Source organism: Lonchura striata, chromosome 1 (genome assembly GCF_050655825.1).
Source record: "Lonchura striata isolate lonStrDom1 chromosome 1, ASM5065582v1, whole genome shotgun sequence".
Lineage (NCBI taxonomy): Eukaryota > Metazoa > Chordata > Aves > Passeriformes > Estrildidae > Lonchura > Lonchura striata.
The window spans coordinates 88,780,387-88,806,819 of record NC_140703.1 but is presented as its reverse complement, the minus strand read 5'-3'; the positions used below and the strand labels follow the sequence as shown (position 1 = coordinate 88,806,819).

General features: G+C 40.7%; 2 protein-coding genes across 3 annotated transcripts in view; one reads left to right on the top strand and one right to left on the bottom strand.

Moving 5' to 3' along the window:
• Window positions 1–3,314: 3,314 nt before the first annotated feature.
• On the top strand, window positions 3,315–3,734 carry LOC110474900 (histone H2A). Its single transcript, XM_021538697.2, has one exon. It carries the CDS (start codon window positions 3,315–3,317, stop codon window positions 3,732–3,734), a length of 420 nt encoding a protein of 139 aa, XP_021394372.2.
• Window positions 3,735–10,967: 7,233 nt separating this feature from the next.
• NMS (neuromedin S) overlaps window positions 10,968–26,433 on the bottom strand; it is a 21,419-nt gene continuing 5,953 nt past the window's right edge. Inside the window, exons 2-9 of one of the 2 annotated variants that reach the window (XR_002466197.4) lie at window positions 17,558–20,775; window positions 17,380–17,435; window positions 16,904–16,954; window positions 15,745–15,804; window positions 13,082–13,117; window positions 12,629–12,670; window positions 11,532–11,635; window positions 10,968–11,119 (exon numbers count right to left, since the gene is read on the bottom strand). Coding sequence is in view for 1 of the 2 variants with exons in the window: in XM_085558021.1 (XP_085414147.1) it covers window positions 11,103–11,119; window positions 11,605–11,635; window positions 12,629–12,670; window positions 13,082–13,117; window positions 15,745–15,804; window positions 16,904–16,954; window positions 17,380–17,435; window positions 17,558–17,855 (591 nt within the window). In the remaining variant the exon portion in view is untranslated. The remainder of the gene's footprint in view (window positions 11,120–11,531; window positions 11,636–12,628; window positions 12,671–13,081; window positions 13,118–15,744; window positions 15,805–16,903; window positions 16,955–17,379; window positions 17,436–17,557; window positions 20,776–26,433) is intronic. The other variant, XM_085558021.1, reaches the window with a different exon arrangement.

The following is a 26,433-nucleotide window of genomic DNA, read 5'->3' as shown; positions in this document are numbered from 1 at the left end:
AAGCATATACAAAAAAAAAATTGGGAGTGACTAATTAAGTATGATTAAGGTTCATATAAAGCATAAGCAAAACCAACTGGGGTACAGGGAGGGCTTCTCACCCTGTCTCACGTATGAAACAAAGGAATCCAAACTAAACTTATGTACTGTATGCCAATACATATTCATCAATATTTTTCTGTAAATCTCCTCCTATTTTTGATTCTTGAAATCTATGTCACTACACTGCATGGTGCTCCTCTTGTTGTTAGGGGGTCTCCTGGCTTTTTGGTGGTCTTTTCAGAGGAAGGCTTGCTGTCTTCCTCACTGTCCTCTGAATAACCTTACAGGTTGCACGCATGCACTAAGCTTTGTGCTATATAAGTAAGCATTATATTCCAAATCAGTCGTATTATTTCATAGATAAAACCACAACTTAGATTCCATATCTGGGATCATCCCAACTTTGCTCATCCCAAGGCTGATTCTGCTTTGGGAATCATCCCAACTTTGTTCATCCCAAGGCCAATTCTGTTTTGGGATCTTGCTTATCTCAATACTACATCCTGTATCCTGTTTTTCACACCTAACATCCATGAAGGGGCCCATCTGCTTTTCCTCTATTACTTTATAACAATTATTGATATAGTTACAATTTAGTTAGCATGAATCATATCCCTTTATCACAATACAAACAGGCACCTAGACCTGCCCTTTTGAAGAACTGAGCAGATCTTTTCAGCTTTCTTTTCCAAGAGACATAGCAGAGGGAAGAGACCTGCTCCTGCCTCCCTTCCCCTCCTTTTATGCTCTAGCCCAATGGACAGCATGCTTACCCAGATCTCAGTCCCCATGAAAGAGCCCTAAAGAACCTGCCAGCAGGTCTTAAGAGTGTGTTTAAGCATGTGGAGCAAGGACTGTCTCGGCTCTGGCAAGGGCCTGAAATGAAAATTTAGAAGCCCCACTTCCACATGTATAAGATTGTGGGCATCCCATTAACAGCCAGTTATTCTGGAGTGGGCTGGCCACTTTCTCTGAGCTAAGTCTGGGTTGCTGAAGGGAAGGCACAGGCACCTTTTCTGTCTCTGAATTAGAAGAAATGGACAGCTGTGCTTTGAGAGGACATCAGTCCTTATGGTGAGCATTTGGACGTGCAGAGGGTACCCCATACTGGCTGTTCAATGCCCTGAGGTGGCAGGAAACTCAACCTCACTCAGCTTAGACTAAATGCTCATCCGTGTAAGAAAAGTGGGTGGGTGCCACAAATGCAGATGCTGTGAAGCTGTGACCCACATCTGGTGTCTGACAGGCAGAACCAAAGGCTGAACTGTTCATGACAGTTTTGTTGTCTGAGTGTTTTGCCAGAGCCTGGCTTCTGGGAGTACCCTCTGGTTTAAATAGTCATCTTCTGTGGCTGAAATACCATTCACACCCAAGGCTCTTGTATGTTGCTGGTTGGAAACTCCTTTGAATGCCAGAAAACAAACACAAAAAGAGCATGAGCAAGAAGTGAGCACTCATTTCTTTAAAGGCTGCTCAAAAATATTCCTTTACCTGAGGTGAGGTTTTTGCTCAGGCGAAAGAAGAGGAACTAGCCAAGCACCCTCAGCACCAGAACCACAATAAACTCCGAGCCTCATCTGGGACAGACTTACCAGAAAAGGGAGCAGCCCCATCACATCATTTGGTGGGGCTCAGACACAATGTGAACCAAGCATGACTCTACTCAGGACACATCTAAAGCAAAACACAGTTTTCTCTTCCCACCCAACTAAAAATATATTTACAAAGCCCATTTTTCCTATGTACTTTCTAAAGCAAGCTTCAGCAGAAAAAAAGAAAGGCTATTTTTACACATAGCACGCAGACAGAAATACTCCAGCTAGAGTAAGTGAGAACTGGCAGTGTCATAGTGAGGCTGAAATGTAGCTATGGTTCAGCCCTTGCAGACAGCCTGCCTTCTTCCCCCTCACCCCAGCCAATTTGCTTCTGAGCAGCTGTAATGTATTTCTTCTTTTTGCCCCAAATCAGGGATTAGGTGAAGGAAGATGAAGCATGTGTGTAAATGACTCATTAATTATCCAGGTGATGCAGTGATGAGAACAAAAAGTTAGTAATAAAAAGGTTCTGAGCCTGGGGTTGAGGTGTTATGTGGCTTGTTTGTGCTTGAGTGTAGATTGTAGTAAGGTACAGACTAGGACAAAATAAGAATTTTTGAAGGTAATGTGATGTACTTTTAATTTATGATGCATTGGGGAAGATTTGGGGTTGTGGACTTCATGTTATTTTGTAAGATAGCTGCCTGTATTACACAGTATGACTGTACTGTGAATAATTTAGAAAAAGTATTGTCTGGTAATAGGGATAAGGAGTTATAAGGAAGGACTTTGTTTGCTTGGATTTTATTAGGAGCTGGGTTTTTTAACTTTTACTATTTTTTCACATTCTTTTCAAAGCTCATTCTGATTTTTCTTAAATAATTAAATCTCTTAGTAAAACCCCTACATGTTAATGTAGTGATGGGTGTTTTTGTATGTTGTAGCCAGGTGTACTGGAAGTTAACCAGCCCCATTTACTTATAGACTAGAAATGTTATAAATAAGTAGTTTTGCTACTCCAGTTGCAAGAATGTCCTAGCTGGGCTGAATTTCCTTTGTCATGAGGTGGTAATTTCTGTTCTTCCGTCTGCATAGTGCTGTCCAAATAAGTTTATCCTTTTCTTGGTACAGAAGACCTCCAGTAGTATTCTCAAATAAGCCAGAGAATACCATTTAGGGAATTAATTTAAAGCCATATGAAATGTGTGAAAAAGTCCTGAAGTATTTTGGATATAACAAGATGTAGGCTGCAAGAATTTTTCCATTTTTAGATTTGAAATGGAGGGAAGTTGTTACTCGATAGTAGAAGTTGTAATGCAGATTGCTCTTGAAGGAAGAGACAGGCCTCAAGTTAGCTTTGAGGTAACAGTTGTGGTGTTTAAAAAAAATCTTGCTGAAGAAAACCCACTGTGCCTCAACCCTAAATACATTCCAAGTAGCAGGGGAAGCTTGTCTTCTTTTGAGCCCTTCATATCTAACTTCAATAACCCTTGACAGGTTTTGCAATGAGATCCTTCTCCAAAAAGGCAGGCTGTAAAAGGGCAATAACTGTTAAAATTTTAGCTCTGCTGTTGATGAACTGTGGTGTGCGGTGAGCTCTTTCCTCAAGAGAAGAATGAGCTTTCTGCTTGATGTGGAAGAGCAGCACTGACCTTGCTGTTGCCTCCTCTTGCTATCCATTAGCTGTAGCCCAAGTTTTGAAGCCCTCCAGCCCTCTGTGTCTCCTCGCCTGCCAGAATGTCTGGACGTGGAAAGAAACAAGCAGTGGCTGGCAACCCTGGAAGTGGAGCAAAGAAGAGCAAGTCGTCCAAGGCAGGTCTGCAGTTCCCTGTGGCCCGTGTCCATGGACTCCTGAGGAGAGGGAAGTACGCAGACAGGATTGGCTCTGCCACTGCTGTCTGCCTGGCTGCGGTGATGGAGTATGTGACAGCAGAGGTGCTGGAGCTGGCGGGGAACGCTGCGCGTGACAGCAGGCAGGTGAAGATCCTGCCCAGGCACATTCAGCTGGCTGTGAGAAGTGATGATGAGCTGAACAAGCTCTTTGCCTGTGTGACCATTCCTCAAGGCGGGGTTATGCCAAATATCCTTTCTCAGCTCCTTCCAAAGAAATCTAGTGGAAGTGTTGCTTCTTCTCAAGAATATAGGGGCAGCCAGTGAAACTTGTTCTCCCTAGTCTTGTCCGTGCAATTATGGGGGCTCAGCACCACTAATTTATGTTTCCTTCAAGTATTTTATCAACTGATTTTAAGGCATTTTAAAAGTGTGCAATAAAGTTTCTAGAATGCAACACTCTGGTCTCCTTTTCTCATGGATGGAAGAACAGAGAAAATGAAATTTTTAAAAATAGCCCAGCATAGCATCTGAATAACTTCTTAAAAAGTTAAGTACATAGTTACATTTGGAAAACTGTTGCAGGTAAGTGTTGTGGAGCAGGGAAAGGAGTCAAGACACACACTGTGTCTTGGAGCAATTAGTTCAATGCCTCAGAGGATAACTCTGCTTTAAAGATTAGTAACCCTGTGTCTTTTAAACCCTTTTTGCACGTAAAACTGTAGTGAGCATCTGCCTCTCTTTGGACTGCTCCATCGCTCCAAATCTCTATCAGGGAAAAGCATGCAGAATGTGGTAGTGCCATGTCTTCTCCTAACACAGATGACAAATTCAGTGTTTTCCATTGCACGAAGTTCTCAAGAACTTGAGAAGGGGTCTACTCCCCCCACCTTCTCCCCTCCAAAGTCTGTTGGTTTTCTTCTATAGATCCATAATTTTTTTTAAATAGTAATTCTTGCATCTTTAAAAAAAAAGGCTCTTCTGTATTCAGGGGCATTTAACTAACTTTGACTGTAGTTAACAAGCAGCAGGACCTCTCAAAGGAGACTTGTTCTGGTCTCTGCTTCATAGCATGTTCTTCTTCAGAGCATATTCACTGCCTTTTCCCTCTGTATTGGGATACTCTGTGCTGGGGCAGCAGGAGGAGGAAAGGGTTAAGCAGAAGTTGTCATTGATGAAAAATAGTTCTGAAGTGGTAAGAAACAGTGTGAGAATGGAGATGAAAATGCTATAAAAATAGAATGAGAGATGAAGAAAAGAGCAGCACAGATGTCAGCAGGAAGCAAATGTAAAATTTATGTGAGGTAGCATTTCACAATAGAATAAAGAAAAGAATAACTCCCTTTTTGGCAGGAAGAACTGGGTGATACTCTTTTGTTTACACTATAAAGCTTGTCAAGCAAGAAGAATATCAGGATACTTTCTGGTTGTTCTAGCTCTGCATTTATACCTGCTGTCCTGTTGCTTACACAAAAGCACTACTGATATTTTCTAGACATTCTTTCTTCCACAACACTTGTTAAAACTTAATGCAGCTCATTAAGCTTCAAACCAGCCCTGGCATTGGCCACCAACAGATCAAATGTTCTGCTGCTGAAGAGGAAACAAACAGTTATGGCTCTTCACTGCTGCCTTACAACACATCAACAGTGAAATTATAGATCCTCAGAAACCTGGGGCTAGAACAATGAGAAAAGTTGGTTTGTTCTGGGCTTCACTTTTTTCATAGAGGAGTTGCCACTCTGAGAGGGGAAAAATGCAGAACTCAGAACCCAGTTTTGCAAAACATGTGCTAAGGAGTATTTAAACATTTACTGGAGTAGCACTAATTACACTGATAAATAATGATGCATTCATGTAATCAGTAAACAAGTTTTTAATCAATCAAGTGTCTTATTTGATTATAAGATAAGCTCTCAAATATTACTAGTCTATTATGGTCATTTATGCCATTATTTGTTCCAAACATAGGCATTGGGAGCAAGTTCGGACAACTATCCAGATAATGAACATTTGGCTTCCTTGGAAAGTTAGGGTTCTATCCAGGTTGAATAATAGGCACTCTGGATGATTTTGAACAGAAATGCACAGAGTAACATAGAAAAATGTTGAGGCTATGTAACCATACCCTTTTTCACAAAGGGGGAAGATAGAAAGGTGTTATCAGTGAAGATGCTTAGCTTCATACCCACAGGTAGTACCCTGTTCAATAAAGTGCTTGGTAAGTTTAGAAATCATACCTCTAGGTCATTCTAATGAAATTGCGATAAAAATTTTTTTTCATACAGTATAGGAGAGCCTCTTCAAACTACAAATGCAATAGCAATAATTTTACTTCTTCTCTTGATCACCAAAGTGCTCATTTATTTTGAAGAAACAAGACATTAATTGCATGGTATTTTGGCACATTACTAGTTCTCATGTCTCATGCTATAGGCTTCAACTTAGCTCAGTCACCTGTAGCTGAGGCTGGTATGTGACTTAGTTAAAAATCAAAGCAAAAATAACCCATTCAAAACACAGTTCCTCTGGCTTCTCTCTTGTTACTGATGCTGCAAAACACATTTATCTTGATGTGGTGTTACTCTCCTAACTTAGTTATGCCCTGGCACCAGGGTGTCAAGGAAAATAGATGTCTTCAATAACACCCATTAGGGAATGTGTGCACATGGTGCTCCGCAATTCAATGAAGTGGTGAGCAGATGGAAGCATGGGGGTGAAATGATGCCTGGAAAAGCTCTTCTTTTACCTGTCTAGAGGACTGGATGCTGTTGACGGATGTCTTGGTTGTGCAGGGTGCTTGTAGTTCACTTTGCACTGAGATTTGTGTGTTTATAAGCCTGATATGGTCTGTCACTTTCACTTGCTGTGTAAGGAGAGGAAACATCCCAAGTTATGGGCTGAGACAGTCTTGTCTTGGTGAGCACAAGGGATACACAAGGTCTGAACCCATTCGCTACCCGAGCTGGTCAAGCATAGCACCGTGGAGAGGGGTAAAGCCCAGAGTGCCTCTGCTTTGAGCATCCCAGATTTGATGCTGGCCTTGCCCTCTGCTGACCGGTCCCAATACTGCAATTCCAAAACACCGTTGTCCTCTTGGAAGTTAAGTGCTGCTCGTTTGAAAGTCACAGAGTAGTGAATTTGGGTTATAATCTGAGATTATACATAGGCTGTGTAACCCTGCAGACTAGACTGAGCTGTAAAAATGGAGGAAAATATGTTGTACAAGACTACTGATAATCAAAGGCTATTTTGTCATTTTTTCATGTAGCATGGTCTCTGGTGTCATTACTGGAGAGATCATGCTGCCCAGCAGGTTAGGTGGCTGTGGCCCATCAGCTCACACCACGTTCATGAGAAGAAATATGACCTTAATGCTATGCTGAATGAGGCTCCTGAATTTTGCTTCTTTTTGGATGGATCACACGATTGCCTCTGGGTGCTCTGAGGTCAGTTCACACATGTTCTACATTTTTGCATTATCTGCTGGAAGTTCTAGTCCATGCATAGGAATTTTTCTGGTTGATGTTTAGACAGCTGTGCTCCAGAAAGCTGTATTTATGTGTACACATCTTTCAGTGCCATGATCCAGCAGGTACTATCTGAAATGACTGTATAGTAATCCCCACATGCAGAAGCTTTGTAGTAAATATATCCAGAATTATTTTCTTTCAAGTTTGCATTATGTTCTCATTCAGACTTCCTCTACTGATCTTTTAGCAGGTTGAAGGCTAATAGGGAGATGAAGTTTGGTGTACAAGGTTCTTTGCACCAGAGAACTGTCAAAATTTTAGGTGGTGAATCATAGCCTGCCATAAAATCAGTCTCATTTTTGGTTTTGTACACTGGAAAAAGTTGATCCAGAAATGACTGAAGGACACTTAGTAGCTCCTTCTAGTTGTTCCGTGCAGAAACCTATCAGAGCAATGAAGACAGTTTATGTAGTCCAGCCCAGTCAAAGATATGTTTCTACCCTGTTTAATAAGGTATAGGAATGGCAATTGCAATGTGGGAGTTGTCTAGAACAGGTAAATAAGTCTTAAGAGTGATTGCCATATAAGCAGCCAGTAGACATCCTGGGATCACTGCTCGACTCTAAAAGCCCAGCAAATAAGTAAACACAGGCATTGATGAATGCTGACAGGGATGGTGAGTTTAAAATTAAGCATTTTATCATTCCTCTCCTCACACTTTCCTTCTTGCAAATCAACCCCACTTCATTCAGAGTTCCAACTTTCCTTGACCTCTGCCTTTCCTCTTTGTTGGTTGTTCCTCTCTTTCTTCTCCTGTATTGCTCTCCACATGAAGCTTTACTACATTAGCAATGCAAGCCCTCCCATGTAACAGTCTCTACAGTTTCTTATTCATTCCACATTGTATTTTGTGTTCTCCTCAACACTATGATATTTGACTGTCTAGTTACCCATTCCCTTTGCTGCAAAGCTGCAATTGTTTATTCTTCACTATGTGCAGTCACTTCCTCTCATCCTCTGTGAGCTGTACATATTTTTTTCCATATGTATCTTTGCCAAGGTAATTCTTCTGAATGCTGATTCTGTCCTGCAGCATTGCCATCCCTCGCAGCTTGCCATCACCTCAAAATTTACTAAGTGAGCTCTTCCCTGTGGGAGCTGAGCAGGGAGTGAAGCTGTCCAAGGCACAAGATCACGAAGGACCAGAGAGAGGGAAGTAAAACACCAAGAAGGTTTTCCTCTTGTGCTTCGTGCTCTGTCCCTTTGGTGAGCAGCATGTCGTGAGGCTGGGCAGCACTTGCTCCTCCACAGTGCATTTCCAGGTCCCTTGCTGTGTGCTCTGCTGAACAGCACCTTGCTGAGCCCAGCTCCAGCTAGGCCAGCCTGAAGTGATTTTTGAATCAAGTTAGGTGGCACAAAGACATGCACTCCTGAATATCCCTGCCTTTCCAAGAGTCCACCGAGCTGATCTTAACCACACGCTCTAAGCTGTGGCAACTGATTCCAAGAGTTAAGTGCTACAAAAATTTTCTCTTTTGCAGCTGAAACATGTTGCTTCTCAGTGTAATTGAGTGTCCCTTTTTGCTGCTTTTTATGACAAGAGGATGGATAAGTACCCAATTTACTGTTCTAAACACACTAAGTACTTTGAATATCTTGACATAAAATTCTATATTTTTCTCTTCTCTGCCTGACAGGGATAACTGAGCTTTCACCTCTTTTTCTTGCAAAAGTATTTCTGTGCTTCTAATTGTTGTCACCTGTGTCTGCACTCCTGAATTTCTGCTGTGAGTTTTTCAGTGGGATATTCAGAATGAATTTCAGGCCAGAGATGACCTTTGCATTTCTATATTACTAATTTCTCCTCTTTCACAGGTGACATTTGAATTGCTTCAGGCAGCAAAGATTTCCACTGGGCAATGAATAGCTCTTCTGTGCTTCTTACAGAGGAGCCACAGTTACTACAGATATATGACTGAGGAACCTAAGATAGGTTCTCACCTGAAAATTATCACCTATTTATAAACATTATTTAAGTTTCAAGGCCCAAATAGATGTTATTGTTGAAACCTACTGCGGGTGAAGGAAGCCTTTGCTGACTCTGAGAGCACAGCACAAGTTGTTTATGGTACAGTACTGCTTCAGTATCACCTCACCCATCTTGTTTACTTTCCCCAGCAGGATGGGGAGAGAATTAGAAGGGTAAGGTGAGCAAAGCTGTGGGCTGAGACAAAGACAGTTTAATAGGTAGAGCAAAGTAGAACAAGGAATTCATTCATTGCTTTACATCAGCAGGCAGGTGTTCAGCTATCTCCAGCAAAGCCAGGCTCCATCACCTAACTGTGACTTGGTTTTGTACACTGGTTTTGACTTGGGAAGACAAGCACCATCACTCTGAAGGGGTGTGTGTCTGTGTCTGTCTGTCCCTTTCTCCTCCCCAACATTTATGGCAGAGCATGACAGCATACAGTGTGGGATATCCCTTCAGCGTTGTGTCAGCTATCCCAGTGGTGTCACCTCCCAACTCCTTGTGCACCCCCAGCCACCTCACTGGTGGGGTGGGAAACAAGTCTTGAGATTGTGCAAGCCCTGCTCAGCAACAGCTAAAATATCACTGTGTTATCAACACTGTTTTGGTCACAGATCTAAAACCCAGCACCATAAAAGTTGCTATGAAGGTGATTAACTCTATCCCAGCCAATACCAGTACAAATACTTATGTAGACCCAAACAAAATTTGATACTTTTCAGCTTTGGACTCTGAGATGAAACAAGGTAGAAGTGCTATTGCAGTACTTTCGTAATCATTATCTCTTATTTTTTGCATTGACAGAGTGCATCCCCACCACTTGTATTTGGCTTAGTTGGTCCTTCCAGAGGGACATCCTAACTGGTCCAAGATACCTGAGAGGCCAGAGGAGCCAGCATCCCTTTGGTAGTCTTTCCAAGGGCTAATAATTCCCTACAGGATTTGACAGTACACTGAACAACAGCTGTCTGCTTGATGACCCTCATATGCACTGGAGAGTCTGAAGGCATCCCTCCTCCAGACTGAACCAGCCTAGTTGCCCTTGCATCACCTTAGGGGCAAGTGATAGAGTTCTCACCACCTTGGAGGCCCTCACTCCACTTTTTCCATGGCCTTCCTGTATTCTGAGCCTCCAAACTGAATACTCTGCCTTAGATGCTGTCAACAATTGCCAAACAACTCATCGCTTCCCTCTAACTACCAGTCAAACTTCTGTTAACACAGCCCAAACTGGGAACTTATCCAGATAAAACCCTACTAAAAACCCCACAAAATGACAAAACACCGGTATCTCAGGGTTTGTTTTTAAAAGCAAAGGTATCTGCAAATCTGGTTCACATGCAGCTGTGCCAGCATTACTGGAACAGTACTATACCACAGTAGCCAAAGAGAAGGAGGGGTAACAAAGGGCTCAAGGAAATCAATTCAGCCTCATTTGTATCTCCAGAGCCTCAATTTTACTGTGCTCTTTTCTTCCTAAGGAAGTAACTGCATAGTACTTAAAGTTTTGTGTCCATAAATGTCTCCACGTACCAAAATATTCCATACAGCGCAAGCACAATCAGCTGCACTACATTTTCAAATGCATGATTTCAGAAAAAAAAGGGCAGATGTTCAGAATATTTCTAAAAAGTGCCTCATTTGTGCTTTATGATAGCCAGCAAGGCAAGGCTGAAAAAAAATGCATCTGATCAAATAACATCTGTATGTAGCAGTACTTGTTCCTCTTCTTTCAAAGTGCTTTGGATTCATCAATTATTACACTTGAGCACTTAGTTACTCAAAATAAATCATTAAAATGTCCATGATGATTTTAGTATGGTGTTGTTCAGGATGCCTATTCTGAAATAATTGGGAAATATATTATCTAGTCGAAAGGACAAGCTTATCATTTATGACCCTATTAAAGAAGACGTTATAAAATTCACTGTTGCATTTTAAAATTGTCGATATTGAAATGATGGATTTTCTTTGATTACAGCTGGCACCAGGCAATGCTAGACTATAGCCCAAGGAAGCCTAGTATGGGCTTCAATAAAAAAAGGACAACAAAAAGAATTACTGATTGCAAATTTATTACATGGAACAGCAAATTCCAGACAACTGAGTCACATAATAGACAACCAGTGCAATGGGACGTCTCTTTCCTTTATGTAAACCAAGTCATCAAACTGGTGAATGAATCCATGAACGTCACATTCCATGATATTCTGCAACAAATTAACACAGTGTCATATCTTATGTTGAGATGTTGATCTGAATATGACTTAGTACTCAGCTCTGTACATCTGGTTCTTTTCAAAGCTAGAAATTAAATAGCTTCAGATTCTATAACCAGAAGATTTTGATATTTGAAAGTCCAGAAAAGTGCTCAAATCTGTTACTTGTACTCCAACATGAATCCTTTCTTCTCACAGAGTTATCTTTCTACCATACTGTAACCCTGCTGATCTTATTTTAGAGTATGGAAGCTTGACAAAAAATACCCACCCATCTGGCAAGGGTGTGCACTCTAAGTCTCTGAGCATGAAAAAACCCTACATTTCTGTCAAGACAATTTTTAGTGTCCATATGAAATATGTGTATCTAGGTTTGTACTAGGTTTGTAATGCTTCTCAGTACCTTCTTTTGTCATGAGGCTCCTCACTGGTGAAAAGGCAGAAGAAATTCTTGACACTTTTGATTGCCTACTTACCACTACCTTCAACAGTTCTTCCATTTCGAGGCTGAAAAACATAATAATTAGATGATTGTACATAAGCAATGGATTACAGATTTATAAGCACACCAAAACACATCCCCATCATGCAGACAGGGTACTGTATAAAACTGCAGTGAGATTTTCTTTAAAACAGCAGGTCAAATACCAGGGGGATCCATGCAGGGTGGGTTATGTTTTTAAATATGAGAGAAAAAAAAAAAAAAAAGAGAAAAATATGCCCAAAAAGCTAAACATTCTGGCTTTAATTATTCTCATTCAGGTTTGGGTTTAAATTCATTGGGGTAGTATAGGCACATGCCTAAGAAAGAGCATGTAAATGCCAGCACTGAAAGAACCTAGGTGAACACACTTGAAGCAACAAATAACTTGAAATTAAGCATAAATGACAGCTGAACTGGTACTCTGGTTACCTGACATGACCTACTTTACAGTATTTTAATTCTTTTTTTAATGTGTTGAAGATATTCCTAAAACTTAGTTTGGTGTTAATCAGTGTGTCTGAACCAGCACACTGGGCATTAGACCATATCATAGCTCAGCAAGCCAATGGATGAAAAATGTGAGACAAATTATGATAATTTTGCTCTGGTTTTTCACCATTATGCAGTGTGACTTCACTTCCTGGGCAGACCTTTCAGGCCAGGTGGGCACTCAGCTCAGGCACATGTTTGATCTAATTTATTTAGCATCAGTGCACCCTGACAGCCTCAGAGATACAAGCCACATGAATGATTTGGCTCAAGATAAAACATTTGCAGAGCCATATCTTCAAACAAAAAGAAGTGTTTAATCCACCAGTACCCCAGATCTCATTATCTTGTCATCTTTTAGTCAAACCAGAGCTTTTTGAGCAAATGGCCCCCTAAGCTTTCAAGCATAGGGATATTTGGCTTCTATTCAAAACAACTGCAGCAAGAATTTGTGAAACAGCTGCTTGTTTGTGAACATATAACAATATCTGAGATTCAGAATCTTTAAAACAAAGAGATTCAGATACCCTGAAAAGGAAGAAAGGCCGCCCCAGAGTTCCAAGACTGTCCTATAAAATCAAACACAAACAATAACAAAATACTTTTAACTCAGTTCCATAGGTCTGTCACCAAAGTTCACCATTCTATCAAAATATTGGTAATCTGGAGCTTTTTTCAGCAGCATGCAAACAAGGTGTTGATAGTCCCCAATGCCCATTCATCTGAAATGCTGATTAAAAATTAATGCCTTAACTAGCACATTATGTCTAGTGTAAATAAACTAGGTTACCATAATTAAAGATCTACAGGGTTAAAAGAGATATAAAAGAAAGCTTTACATGTAGGGTATGAGCAGGGTCATCACAGATCACTTCCCAACCACTGGAAAAACCCAAGCTGACTTTAAAAGAAACAAGGAAAGGGACATACTTCCCCATCCACCACTGCTACTGCCACTGCTTGTCTTCATATTTACATACCTTCTTTGTAAACTTTGCAGAAGCAATCTGGGATTCCTGCAAGTGGACACTGTATGTTAATCAAGATGCCAGCACATTTTGGTTTGTTACAGTGACCCTCTGGTACTGATGAGGTTGGTACACTCGGTGTGAGAAGAGAGATAACCTTACACTTATCACAGACAGATGTAAGAAAGCAGCAAATGGATCTTTTAGAAGACTGATGTGAAGCCTTTCCTGGAAGTTGCTCTGTTCATTACCATCATTCAACAGGCTTCCCCCTCTGCACAGCAAAGTGCAGCTGTGCTCTGGGGGGTGAAGCAGAGCTCAGCCTGGAGCTCCACTCCTCAGGCTTGAATTGTACTGATAGCTCTATCTTGTAAAAATGGGGCTGCTCTTCACCTTTCAGACTGCCCTTGGTTTTAACCCAGGAAAGATTGCTGGGTCTAAGCCTTCCCCTGCACTCTTTATTCTTCAGAAAATTGCTTATTTTTCTACTCAGCCTTACTTCAAGGAGTAGAAATTTTCCCCATGACTTTATATGAACAGACCAAGTTCTACATGTAATGCAGCCCTGAACCTGCAGCCTGTTTTGAGAGCTCTCCTGCCCATGACACATCTGCCAGGCTGTATGCTCCCAGCCAGCCAGGAATGAGATGGGATGTCTGTGTGGCACAGCCCATCAGTCACCCATCAGTGAGTGGGTTTAGTTACCTGGAGTGGGCTTGAAAAACAAATACATGTCATGGGCAAGAAAGGGAAGATGGGCAAGAATGCAGGAAAGCATGTGGATTGGAAACTGCAGAGAAGGAGTTTTAAAAGACAAAATACACAAGCAAGAAAGAGGGAATCGTGGTTCAGGGTATGAGAAAATGATTACTTTGGTTCAAGCAGCAAGACAACAATTTATAGAGTGACTGACATTAACTTACAGGGCTATGAAACACTAGGGAAGAAAAAAATGCTTGCTCAATCAAGGTGCTTTAAAGGATGCAAAGGAGGAGACTACTACAGAGAGACAATATGAGTGCTACCTTTGTTCTGAGTTCATTATTACACACCAAGCAGAGATAGAGATTGGCTCATGACTCAGCCTGCAGTTTCAACTATCCTAATTTATAACAGGTGAGAGATTACTATGTGGAAGAAATATGGTAAAAACTAAGCTTTTAAATATCTTTGGGGTGGAAATCTCAAACACACAATGAAGTGATTGGACATTGATGCTAAATATTCTTAGTTCTCACAAAATATTTTAAATTCCCCAGGTGGGGTCAAAGTCCCATTCAAACCCAAATTGCTATGGACTTTGCCTTTCACAGTGCTGAGGTCTCATTCCTTCTCTTAAAACACCATCTACATTCTCTATAGGATCTGTAACTCTGACTGAATATTTTTTTAATTCACAGAAATATAGAATGATGTAGAAAGCTAAATTCAGCTGACATTAGTAGGATTTCATAACTGTTTCACTGGGTTCACTACATACAGACTCGTGTTTGTAGTGTCTTCTGAAAGTTCCTTGTGGGCTAGGAAAGTAGGATTTCATGTAATATGAGATTTGATCAGCTGGGTAATACTTCACATAGTTCTTTGTCCATATTTCACATATTTATTTTATTTGCTGCTTTACCCAGACCACATCTAAAAATCATATTGCAGGTGTGTAGCTCTTATAATTTTAAAGGATATTGTATGAGATTCAGCTTCCAATCTTGAGGACACAAATTTTTTTGCAAAGTTAGTAACTAAAATAGTAACCAGGAATAGGACGCTGTTCAAAGTTACCAGGTGATTCTGGACATTCCCTCATTGGCTAAGATGTGGAAGCATAAGAGTCAACAGTGAACTCAAAAACATTTATTAGATTTTATGACTGAAATGCTAGAATTTTTTATACAATCAGCTTCAGTATTGTAGAGTTTAGTGATTGCTTCAGGAAAGCATGCTTAGAATTATAATAAGCTAAAGACACTGGCAAGAAGAGATACTAAAACGCATTTCAAAATACTTCCCATTATTGTCTTGAAGGATCTACTCCTCTTTTGAAACAGCAGAGGACTCAGCCTCCACAAGTAAATTGGCTTTTTTTAGCATATAACCAGGGTCTGAATGAATTTTATGGAAAAGGTTCTTAATGAAATGGTGCTAATAAAAAAGTGATATAAAGCATTGAGGTAGGTCCTTATATGACTGCACCAGCAAAGAAGAGCTATACTCAATAACTCCAACTTAATCTCTTTACTCTGAGTCAGAAACAGAAGAAACCCAAACACAAATAGAGTCTTAAAATCAGTGAAGCAATTCATACACATCTGTGTCCTGCATAATCTAAGGTTTGCAATTGATACAACGTTATGCATATTTTTAGTGTATTTAAAGGTGTGTTATTCAAAGTTGAGGATCAGGTTAAAATACTGACTGACTGTAAGTGAATGTTTTTGTTCTTAAGCTCTGAATTGGTGAAAAACATCAGTTTCATATAAATAATTTAAAGTAACTAAGAATTACATGCAAACTACTAACAAGAAGAAAATCTTTTATATACCCTCTTACATCTCTTAAACCATTATAGTATTAGATTATACATTATTGTTCAGAGAGAAATATCAGAAAGTGGGTCGTGGAGTGGTTGCTTTCTATGAAGGGAGTGCTTTGGAAAAAAACAAGCAATTGCACCTTACCTCATTTTTATACATGTTGTTGAATATGGAATAACAGAGATCCAAAACAGTGCTTGAGATCTGAAGAAAAAACCAAACAATACTTTAATACATTTACTGGGAGAACATGGTGTACATGGTTTGATAGAAAACAGGATTGATTCTGATCCCAGATCAATTTAGATTGAGCACAGTTCACTAAAAAAACTTAGAGCAAGGGAAAACTTACTGAAGCTATTATGAGCTGAAAAATTAGTCTTTTGTTTGAGGAGAATACCCACAATAAAACCGTTGTCAATACAGTCTGGTGCTATAAATAGATCAAAATCAGCCTCTTATATTTAAAATACATTTTTCTATGCTAATTGTTCTAGGGGTAGCTTTGGTTTGAGGCATGTTTAGTCTCTGCTCATTTTTAACTACTAGCCTTTTGGTCAATCATATAATCTTTACTTATATACTGAAATGCACTGTCCCATACTCATTGCCACAGGATGGACACTTGCTTAGGCATTCAATTGCATTAGATGAGAACTACAGCTCCAAAGGAAGTGAGGTGTAAGACATCTGAAAAACAGGCTCTGGGAACTGTTTTCTACAAGTTTTGGTTCACAAAACTGCAACATTTCATAAAGAGAAAAATCAACACAAAATGTTCAAAATTTCCAAATACCTCCTGATCCCGCAAATATTTTTCTCCCTGCTTTGAAAATGATCCTTGGGCTCGATATTAAATGAAGTACAGCTAATCTTTCACATACTGATCTTTTCTTTTAAAGTGCTTGTAAGCCTTGGGCCAGCAGAAATGATCTGTGAAAACATCCCCTTGCTCCCTTCTCCTTTAAGCACCCCAGAAAAAACCCATCCACCATCAAGCACCAAGCCAGGACCAAACAGGACCTCTAAATCCTGCAAAACTCTCTGGCACATCTTCTTTCAGTGTTAACTACTACTGGCATGGCAAGAATGGGAAAAAAAAAAAAAGTGCTTTTCTTTACGTCTGCATTAGCTTCATGAGGAGGAGAGCACATACACCAAGAAACTTGCTCTTCTCTCCAGAGCTGCTGGCTCTCTGGCAGAGGCTCTGCCACCTGCAGACATCGATGCTCCAGGTTACAGAGGACAATTAGTATGTCTGGAAGAGAGAGTCTCAGCAAACACATTACAGGAGTCAAGTTACCTGGGGTTGATCGGACATTTCCATCCACTGACTGAAACACAGTGCCAGTTGCTTTAAAAAGTAAAGAACAGACATTAACAGTGTGTCTATCGTACCTTCGGACCTGTGTTTTTGCTCGGAAAGTCCGGGCTGGCTTGTTATTAGCCTGTCTTTTGCTGACCCAGGTGTCCTATTCTGCACCCTGCTGCACTCCACACCCCTGCCCATACCTGTCCCACCTGCCGCTGCCGGCGGCAAAGGGCGTCAGCGTCCCTCCTCTCTTTACCAGCCCCCAGGGTATTTAATAAGGTATTTATTAAGGTATTTATTAAGGTATTTATTAAGGTATTTATTAAGGTATTTATTAAGGTATTGCCAGTCCGTTGCCGATTTCCTACCTCATTTCCCTGCCACATACGAGCCTCGTTTCCCACCTTCCCCGTCTCTTCCCTGCCTCTCCAGCTCGCATGGCTGTCAGACGGCAGTGACAGACGTACCTGGTTTGGGGGCAGCTCCACGCCGTCCCGGGAGCGCGAGAAAGGCTGCGGGAACCCTGCGGGACGGGACACGGGCGTGTTGGGATGCCGCGGAGCCCAGCCGGGACGTGGCTCCTCCAGAGGAGCCGACCCTTTCCAGGGCTCTGCGGCGTCCCCCCGCCCGCGGTGCGGGACGTACCTGAGCCCCGCGGCAGGGCGCAGAGGCAGCAGGCGGCCAGGAGCCAGGGCAGGGCGGGCGGCGAGGGCATGGCGGGGTGGGGACGGGATGGATGGATGGGCGGCGGGGCCAGCGGACGGGCGCCTTTATGGGGCCTCGCCGAGCCCCATATGGAGCCGCCGAGCCAATGGGCGCCGGGGCGGGCCCAAGCGCCGCTCCCACGGTCGCTCCCGGTGTCGCTCCCGGGGCTGGACAAGCGCTGCCGCCCCCGCCGCCCCCCGGCTCGGCCCGCCGGGACGAGAAACCCCCAGGCCAGCATTAGGGACCCCGCTCTCCACCCCCTAGAACCCTCCGTCAAAACTGCTTCTCTAGAAGAGGTGATCGAGAGGAGAGAGTGAGAAATGAGAAGATGCTGTGCCTGGTCAAGTGACAGAGCAACAAAAAATTCACTTTCGTAGTCGGGCTGAATGTTTGGAAATTATATCTCCTCATAGCAGCTTGGGAAATAGTTTGCCTTCTAATTAGAAGGGTTGTGAACTTTCCTATTGAACAAGTCCTATTTTAGTACATTTACCTTCACATGAAATAAAGAAAGCCATCCACCTTTTAATTAATTTCTTAGCGGGTATGGCTGTAGAAAAGATACAGATCTGCTATCAACAGAAAGTGATTCTCCTTTTTTCCTGATTTAATCAATGGGTTTGACTATGGAAAACTCTCCTTGATTTTCTCTGTGCAAGTTCTAAGAGCAATGCTTTCTAATCAGATCACAGACTTAGAGAGGCAGAGTCCTCCGGAACTCTTTTATTTCATAGACTTTGGGCCTGCTGAAGCAAATATATATTCAGTTGTCCAACTTCTAACATAGCAAGGCTGGAGCTACATGATCCCTTCCAGCCCTAACTATTCTATGAGTCTGTGTATTAGACATGCTTGGGAGGCAATGGCTCCTGCGTGGGATATGAGACACAAAAAGCTGCAGAAGGTATTATTGTCACAGCATCCCACCTCATCTCATAATGTCCCTCAATGGCTGTGCTGCACACTAAAAGGATGATGGCAGGACTGTTCCTGGTGGGTGCATCTCAGAACAGTCAGGGAGGAGACACACCTGCTTTCTCACAAAGGAAAGGGGAGCCAGACTTCATCGACTTTTGTCAGCCACACATCTGTGTGTCCTGAACACATAAAGAGGCACAGGAGTAGGCAAGTGACCCCAGCACCATTAGTTCACCCTTCCCCTGGGAAAGATGGCTGTCTTTGCCTCATCACAGCCTTTTGGGGACAATAATCTGAGTGAGGAGATGTCAGGAGAGGTCAGATGTTGCTGGAGCAGACACTCAGTTGTCAGATTCTCACTGTCTTAAGTGGAATGAGAGATTCAAGACAGAATAGAATTCAAAGAGATTAGTCCCTCTGACTGTATAATTTTTATCCTCTGTGGGAGCTAAAGCAGATTGCAGCAAGTTTTGTGATGATGGTTTCTCACAGCAAATCTGCCCAGGCTTTCATTAACAAGAAGATGCAGTGTTCCAGGAAGCCCATATATCCTTTTTGCAGAGGACCTGCTTTCTACCCAAGCCCATGAAATCCTGGAGTGAAAGCATTCTCTGTGTTTGTTAAATTTGCTCATAAAAGGAGGATGGTGTTTTATTTTTGATGGCAGCAAGAAGCAGGTTTTTGTTTGGTGTAATTTATTTAAGCCAATGTAGTAACAGAAATGTGAAAGCAGAGCACCACTAAGTATGAGCTGGGCTCATCAGAGGTAGTAAAATGAGAGAAGGTAAAGATACTTTGAAAGATTACACATTTTCATATTAATTATCTTCTTTCTGTCTTTCAACACTTTAACCAAACTTAAAATTATTGTCCACCAGCAATGTTTCTCTTGCCCTGCTTATCACAGATTTTGTATCCAAATCACTCCCATGCTGCAGAAACACAGGATCTTAGAGAGCCATTATAGATTCACCATTTGCTGTTATTTTTTAATATTTACATATGAGATACCAATCCTTTTAAATCCTAATACTTTGCTATTTTTTACAAGAGAATAATATTAAATTATGACCAGATTGCTAATGATGGTTCATGGAAATGGGATGTGCTTCTCTGGCTTTCCCTCTTTGGTGATAAAAGCACAGTCTTCTGCTTTCTGCCTGTTATATGGTAGCCTCTTTCCACTTTTTCAAACACATTTGAGTTTAGGAGTGTAATATTTTTTGTAATAGCATGTGATCATGGGTGGGTAAAATCTACTTCTACCTTACACAAAATGCTGGATGCTATCTGGACCTTTCCTTCCTCCTTCTCATGCACAATAAACCATCTGCTGCTTTATTCCACCTTTTACCAGGGAGTAGCCTAAGTGTACTCTGTGCCTTCTTTCAGCAAATTTTGCCTACAGTGAAGCCCATGGAGCTACTCATTCACATCAAGTGAGGTTTAATACTTGAAGATGAGAAAAAATTAACTCATTCAAGCTCCACTAAAAAAAAAAATCACAACTTATTTCCTAACTGAAAATAGTATTTTATCACAGCTATGCAATATGAGAGAAGAATGGGGAAAGTGTTGAAAACTAAAATTTCAAATATATGATGGTGTTATATTATGAACACATTCAGCTTCCTTAAATCAGAACTTTCTTTGCTGCTAGATGTTTCATTTCAAAAGTGTTAGCTAAGGTGCAGCCAATTGATATATCAACACCAAGCCACATTAATGAGCCATACTTTCACTGCATAAATAAATTTCCTCTTTCAAGGTCCTGGGCTTTCTGCATGAAATGAGAAAAATAGGGTGACTTTCAGTGTCCTCAGTGATTCACAATGGAATTAAAAATGAAGTTTAGCAGGAGGTTGATGAGAAACCAAAGGATTTTTATTGTGAGTAAGGAGTCTTGGCATATATTTAGCAACAGCAATATTATGACACCCATAATTTTAGAATAAAACATGCTGTGATTGATAAATGAATAAGAAGAAAATTTGGCGTCAATGGGCAAAAAAAGGTAAAGGGCTGGTTTCATTTTTGTAAATGATTTCTGCAATGAAATCAGTAGTTGTTGCAGACAGAAGGACAGAAGTGTGCAATGTCACGACTGAGCAGCTCTTGAGTGCATCCCAGCTCATCCAAGCTGCTTCTGCTTGCTCATGCCTCTTCCCCCTCCACAGCTCAGCAGTACTTTGTACAATGCCTTGTCGTGCTCTGAGGACTTTCAATACCTCACCCACGACCTGTTTGGAAAGATGAGGAAAGCTGCAGAAAATGGAGGATATTTATTAGGCAAACCTGCCACAGAGCCTGCAGATAGCTCCCATTACTCATCTTCTATTACATATGACAGTGCCTACTTATGTTGAATACAAGGCTGTGTTTGATGTGGTTTTAGTTAATACTTATTTACCTTTCCAGCACAGACAAGTAGTCCAAACAGTGGGAGCTTGTCTCATTCTTGTTTTCACATGGGCTCTACTTGGCACTCAGAGCTGTATGCCCAAACTTTGTTTTACCAGCACATATCATACTTTTGTAAAACTGACATCTGCTAAAGGTGCTGATTTGGTTGTCAGAATGTCAACTAAGTATGATATTATCAAGTAAATACAATCTTATGCTTTTTTTGTGGTTGGGTTGCTATACTTTACAGCTGTAAAGCTACATTCATAAAGTTGAGAAGGCCAGAAAGTAAATATTTCAAGGGGATCAGTTAAAATCATGTCCCACTGGGCAGGAGTTCAAAGACAAGAGTTAACCAAGAACATCAAAATGGAGGACAAATGCTACTGGTGAAGTTAGGAAACTAGACCAGGAATCTGAATATTTGCATTCTTTTGGATAGCTTATTGGCTAATTTTTGGAGAAATGTGATTTTATGTCCGCTAAACTCAGCCAGAGAAATGTAAATTCCTCTGAAATGGAGCAATTTGCACCTACCATGCTGCGCTGTATGGAAACAGTGCTGTAGCAATGGGCTGTATTTGGCAACAGTGGAATAAAGGATCAGTATAATTTCTAGATTTTGAGACATTTGGAAAGATTTTTAACCTGGAGCTCTGACTTGGCTTAATTTTATTTGGTGTTGCCCCAGCTGAACAGGGAGGCAGTATGTTCTTCCACTTAGACAACTGGTGAGATAACTCAATATCTGCAGTTTAGCTTTCACCGAGGATTTGTCCAGAATGATTCATTCCTGGCATCTTAGGCCAGCCATAAATTTCCAGGTGGTCTCTGAGTCAAATGCTGGCATGGCTGACATATACTTCACACCACCAGCTGAACAAATTTGATTTTAATAGCTGAATTATAATGCTGACACTCATTCATCCATGCCTCCTAAATCTGAATTATTTAATCTGTAGCTTTAATTTTCTCTGGGTAAAGCTATATGTAAATCATAATTTTGTGTTTATAGAGGGATCACCACAGTCTATGGACACCTTACACTGATTAATAAAGGATTTAGATTAACATGCATACCATACATCTCAGGGAGAGCCAGTCCCAGACCATTTTTACTACCTGACCATGTTTCCTTGAAGATCGCTCACTCTAAACCCACCAGCCAGTGAGAAGAAATCACCAGACTATGTTAATCCATTTCAGTATCATATGACCCATCCACCCTGTGCTGGTGATATGACCCATCATCTGCCTGACTTTAATATGATACACAAAAACCAACTCATCTGGGAAGCTGCCTGCTTAAATAACTGGAGCTCAGGCCTTGGACACTGCAACTTATGTGTCACTTATCATTGAGTGAGGAGCAAAGAGTTTAACCCAAAAATATGCTTCCCTTAGCTATACTTACCAGCACTTAATCCTGTCAGACATCTGAGTTGAGTGCTATTCAAAATCAGTAAGTACTCAAACATTGTCACTCACAGTTATTGCTGAAGGTGTCTGTATTTTTCTTCCTAAGTAATTTGACTTAATTAATATGAAAGCATTCTGTTTCAAGTAAGCTATATCTTTACAGAGTATTGCTGGTATTGAAAATGAAGTGATTACTTCTTTGACATATTCAATGTCATTTGTATGAACTGTTGTATGCCTTCTGGCTCCTGACTTCAGCTGTAAGACTTAATCTAACTTTTACACTGTCCTTTGACCAAAGTAGTTATGCCTTGACACTCACTGGCTTTTTTTTTTTTTTTTTTTTTTTTTTTAATCTCATTAGATTATATGACTCCACAAAAGCTTTACTGGAGCAAAATGCAAAACTTTTCAGCTGTTAGAACATTTTATTGGCCTGAAAATATTGGAATTGTAATTAAGTTTCATGGAAATGGCCACTCCTGGGTCTAGCAATCAGACTAGACTGTAAACCAACAATAAACTAAGAGCCATTAATACTAATTCTACTACTTGGATTAGGGTCCAAACCTGTCTGTCAGTAGTGATGCCTTGTCCATAGCCTCTACTGAGAATTGCTCAGAAGCTGTTTCTCTCCAGACCTGAGTCCTAGAACTCTTTGTGCACAGAACACATACATCTTTTCTCTATGGCAAAAGATCTGCCTTGTCTGCCTGTAAGCAGCTGTCTAGAAGAATCATAGGCAAACAAAAGGCAGGTTTTCCTTTGAAGGAACCATTTTACAGTTGAATGTCTTCTAAAAGCCTTTCATCTCCTTCTCAAATAAATTTGAGTGAGGTTTTTTTTTTTTTAATTATTATCCTTTCCCAAAGGTCTGTCTGCAAAAGCACGGTGGGATTTGTTATACATGCAGAATTAATTTGTGTCCATTAACATCCTATTTACATATTATCTTGTGGATTTTAGGTGCTCCATGTCAGTCAAACCTTGAATTAAGAAAGCTCTCCCTGCTTAGGAATAGACCCCATGAATGAGCCATTCTGCTTGCTTGATGTCTGCTCTGGGAACTGTGTGTTACTCAGTCCTTTCCAGGCCCAGCAGGGGCCAAAGCTCCAGTCCAGGATCTAGATACACCATTAGACACAAATGTATAGAAAAAGACCTCCCATAATATGATGCACCAGCTAGACAAGAAAAATGAGGGAAAATTATAGTGTGGTGGCAGGAATACAGACATTTGTAATTCTTATCCTCCATCTGCATTTACTTTATCTTCTTAATAAGTATTTCTTGACAGCAAAACATTGTGTGGGGGAATGCTTTTGTGGACCACCCTCAACAAAATAGCCTGGTAAGACAGGAAGTTGAGTGTCAACAATTCACATGAGTGGAACACCAGAAACTGGCTGAGAAGATGCTTGCCCAAACTGGTGCTGCTTTAGGGGAAGAAGACATCACCAGGATTTAACAGTAACCAGGAAATTGAAGTCTTTTAAAACAAACTTAACTCGAAAAACGCACAAAAGACACACCAAAATTTGCAACTGTCAGTAGGGCCCTGGTGATTGCAACAAAGCAGGGTTTGACAATGACAGGGGCCCTGCTCAGCACCAGCACTGCAGCACCCATGTGGATTGGGGGACACAGAAGCCACCCAGGAGGAGTGATCCAGTGGATGTAGTGCAGATTCTGCACCTGTGCTCCAACAGAACTTACTTGGTGACATGAAGGTTCAGAGAGTGTAGGGAGCAGTGGGGGCTCACACACAGCCAGAGCACACACATCCCCCAAAGGAGAAGTGGGGAGGTAGGGAGCCCCTTACCCTAGAGAAAGAGGTAGGCACTTGTCCCTCAGTGTGCAGAATTTGAGCATTTGGGGATTAGTTATACAAGGGTGTTCAAAAATTTCTAGTTCAGTAGCAGTTTGTGAGTATCTAATGTTGAGGTTTATCTGTTGTAGCTCTTAAATATATTTTTCACAAATTGCTGATCAATTATGTGCTGTTAATAATTAAATAAACTACTTCAGTCTTGAGTTGATTTAAACTATGAGAAGTTTTTCCCTGGGGAGAGGTTTGGCATAGATGACACATTGGGACCTCATCTCATAATTTGTTATTATAAGATACAGTGCAGTAACTGGCAAATCCTGTTTGGTTTATCACTGTAAACCTCAGAGATTTATTATGGAGAGAGGTATGTGACTATAATGAAGTCACATGGAACTGGGGATTATGCTTATTTCTCTGGATGAATAGTCCTGAGACAGAAGAATTAATTGCATTAAATTCCAATTATCTTTTTCTTTCTGTTGACAGTGTTATCATATTCCTTGTTGGCAATAGACTGTCTAAAGAAGATGGTGTTTAATGGAATAGTGAGGAATTATTTAAAGTTAAAATCAATTAATCTATTACAATCTACAGTAAGATAACTGAGTACAACATTAAAGAAGCCAATAAAGATCATGATAAAGCTTCAGGAGGCATAATAAAGTTACAAAAATAATTTCTAGAGAGTATATGAAATATATTTCCAAAATCCAGGCTATCATTGGAAACATATTTTAAATGTGCTCTGTTCTACAGGAGAAACATATTTGTGTATCCAGTTTCTGCTGGTTTTACATTTTAAAAAATACACATTCACTTCACATTGTAGTCTGGCAGGTTCTAGAAATTTGCTGAGATTTTGGAATAAACCAGAGATGCTGCTGCATTTCCTCCTCTTTCTTGCAACTCTGAAAGCAGTCTTGAAGTAACTTCTGTATCAAACTACCATTATCAAACACTTTTTAAAAGCAGCTTTGTTTTTGTCATGGAATCAATAATGTGCCTTGCTTATCCAGTTATAAAATTCTATTGAAGAAAAGAGATTTCTCCTGTATGAAGGAGTTGGATAAGATTAATTCTGTGTGCAATGGCTTAAGGATAATCTCATAATGATTACAGTGTGACAATAAAACTAAAAAAAAAAAAAAAAAAAAAAAAGAGAGAAATCAAGCAGAGCTCCCCACTTTCTGTTTGGAGAAAACATACCCAAAAATAATTTTCCTGTTCTAACTCCAGCAATATCAAGAGAATAGCAGAAGCTGATATGACCCAATAACTTCTGTAACAGGAACACATCTAGACAACAGTGCAAGGCACAGTGTGGCACCATGAGTTATCCAAGAGAATGAGGCTCAGTGTGTTGCTGTTGTTTATCATTCCTGAAGGACAAAATAATCTGGCCTCTTTGCAGTGGCTGGATCAGTGGGTCACTGCTCAGTGACACGGTTTCCTTAATAAAGTGAGTGCTCAATGAAGATGTGTAAATTAGGAAATAAGGATGTCACAGCAGAGTACATGCTAACTGCTCTGGTAGGTTTTTTTCAAACCAGGAAAGCCCACTAGTTAAATGATGTAAAATATAAAAGGACAGAATGTCTAGAGGGAATTGGTAAGTGGGTGGATGGATGGCAGCCTCCTTTTCTGGGGATACAACTTAAAACAAAGATAGTGTTGCTGTGGAAATATGCCTGCCTAAGTGATGTGATGCTTCCAAATGCAGGACTGTTCCTTATAATAAAAAAAGAAATAGTTGTAATCCTCAAAGATTATTGTGAGCACAGCCTGAAGGTGAACAGAGGATCTAGTGCCCTTCAGCAAGAGCTGACAGCCTAAGGAAAGGCTTGGCTCTGAATGGCCAAAAAAGATTGCAAGAATTTATGATGTTATATGGTAAGAGAGAAATGCTTAATACAGCTGATATGGGCTACTCACAATATTTTTAAAGAAACTGACAAAAGAGTCCCTAGGATCTGTGCTACAAGATGGTACCTTGTATCACTGAACCAATGTACTTTTTATGATAATACTTAGTTCACACTTGAAAACCACAAACCACATCTTGGCTTGGCTTACTCTTTTTAAATTTAATTTCATAATTTTGAGCTCAGAGTAGATTTTGCAATTTAGAGCAACATGACTTGAAAGAACACATCATGATACTTTCTTAAACACTACAGTGATGGATGTAAGGCATTAAACAATGATGTTTTTCTTTGGTTGAAGTATAAAGCTGGCAACTTCCATA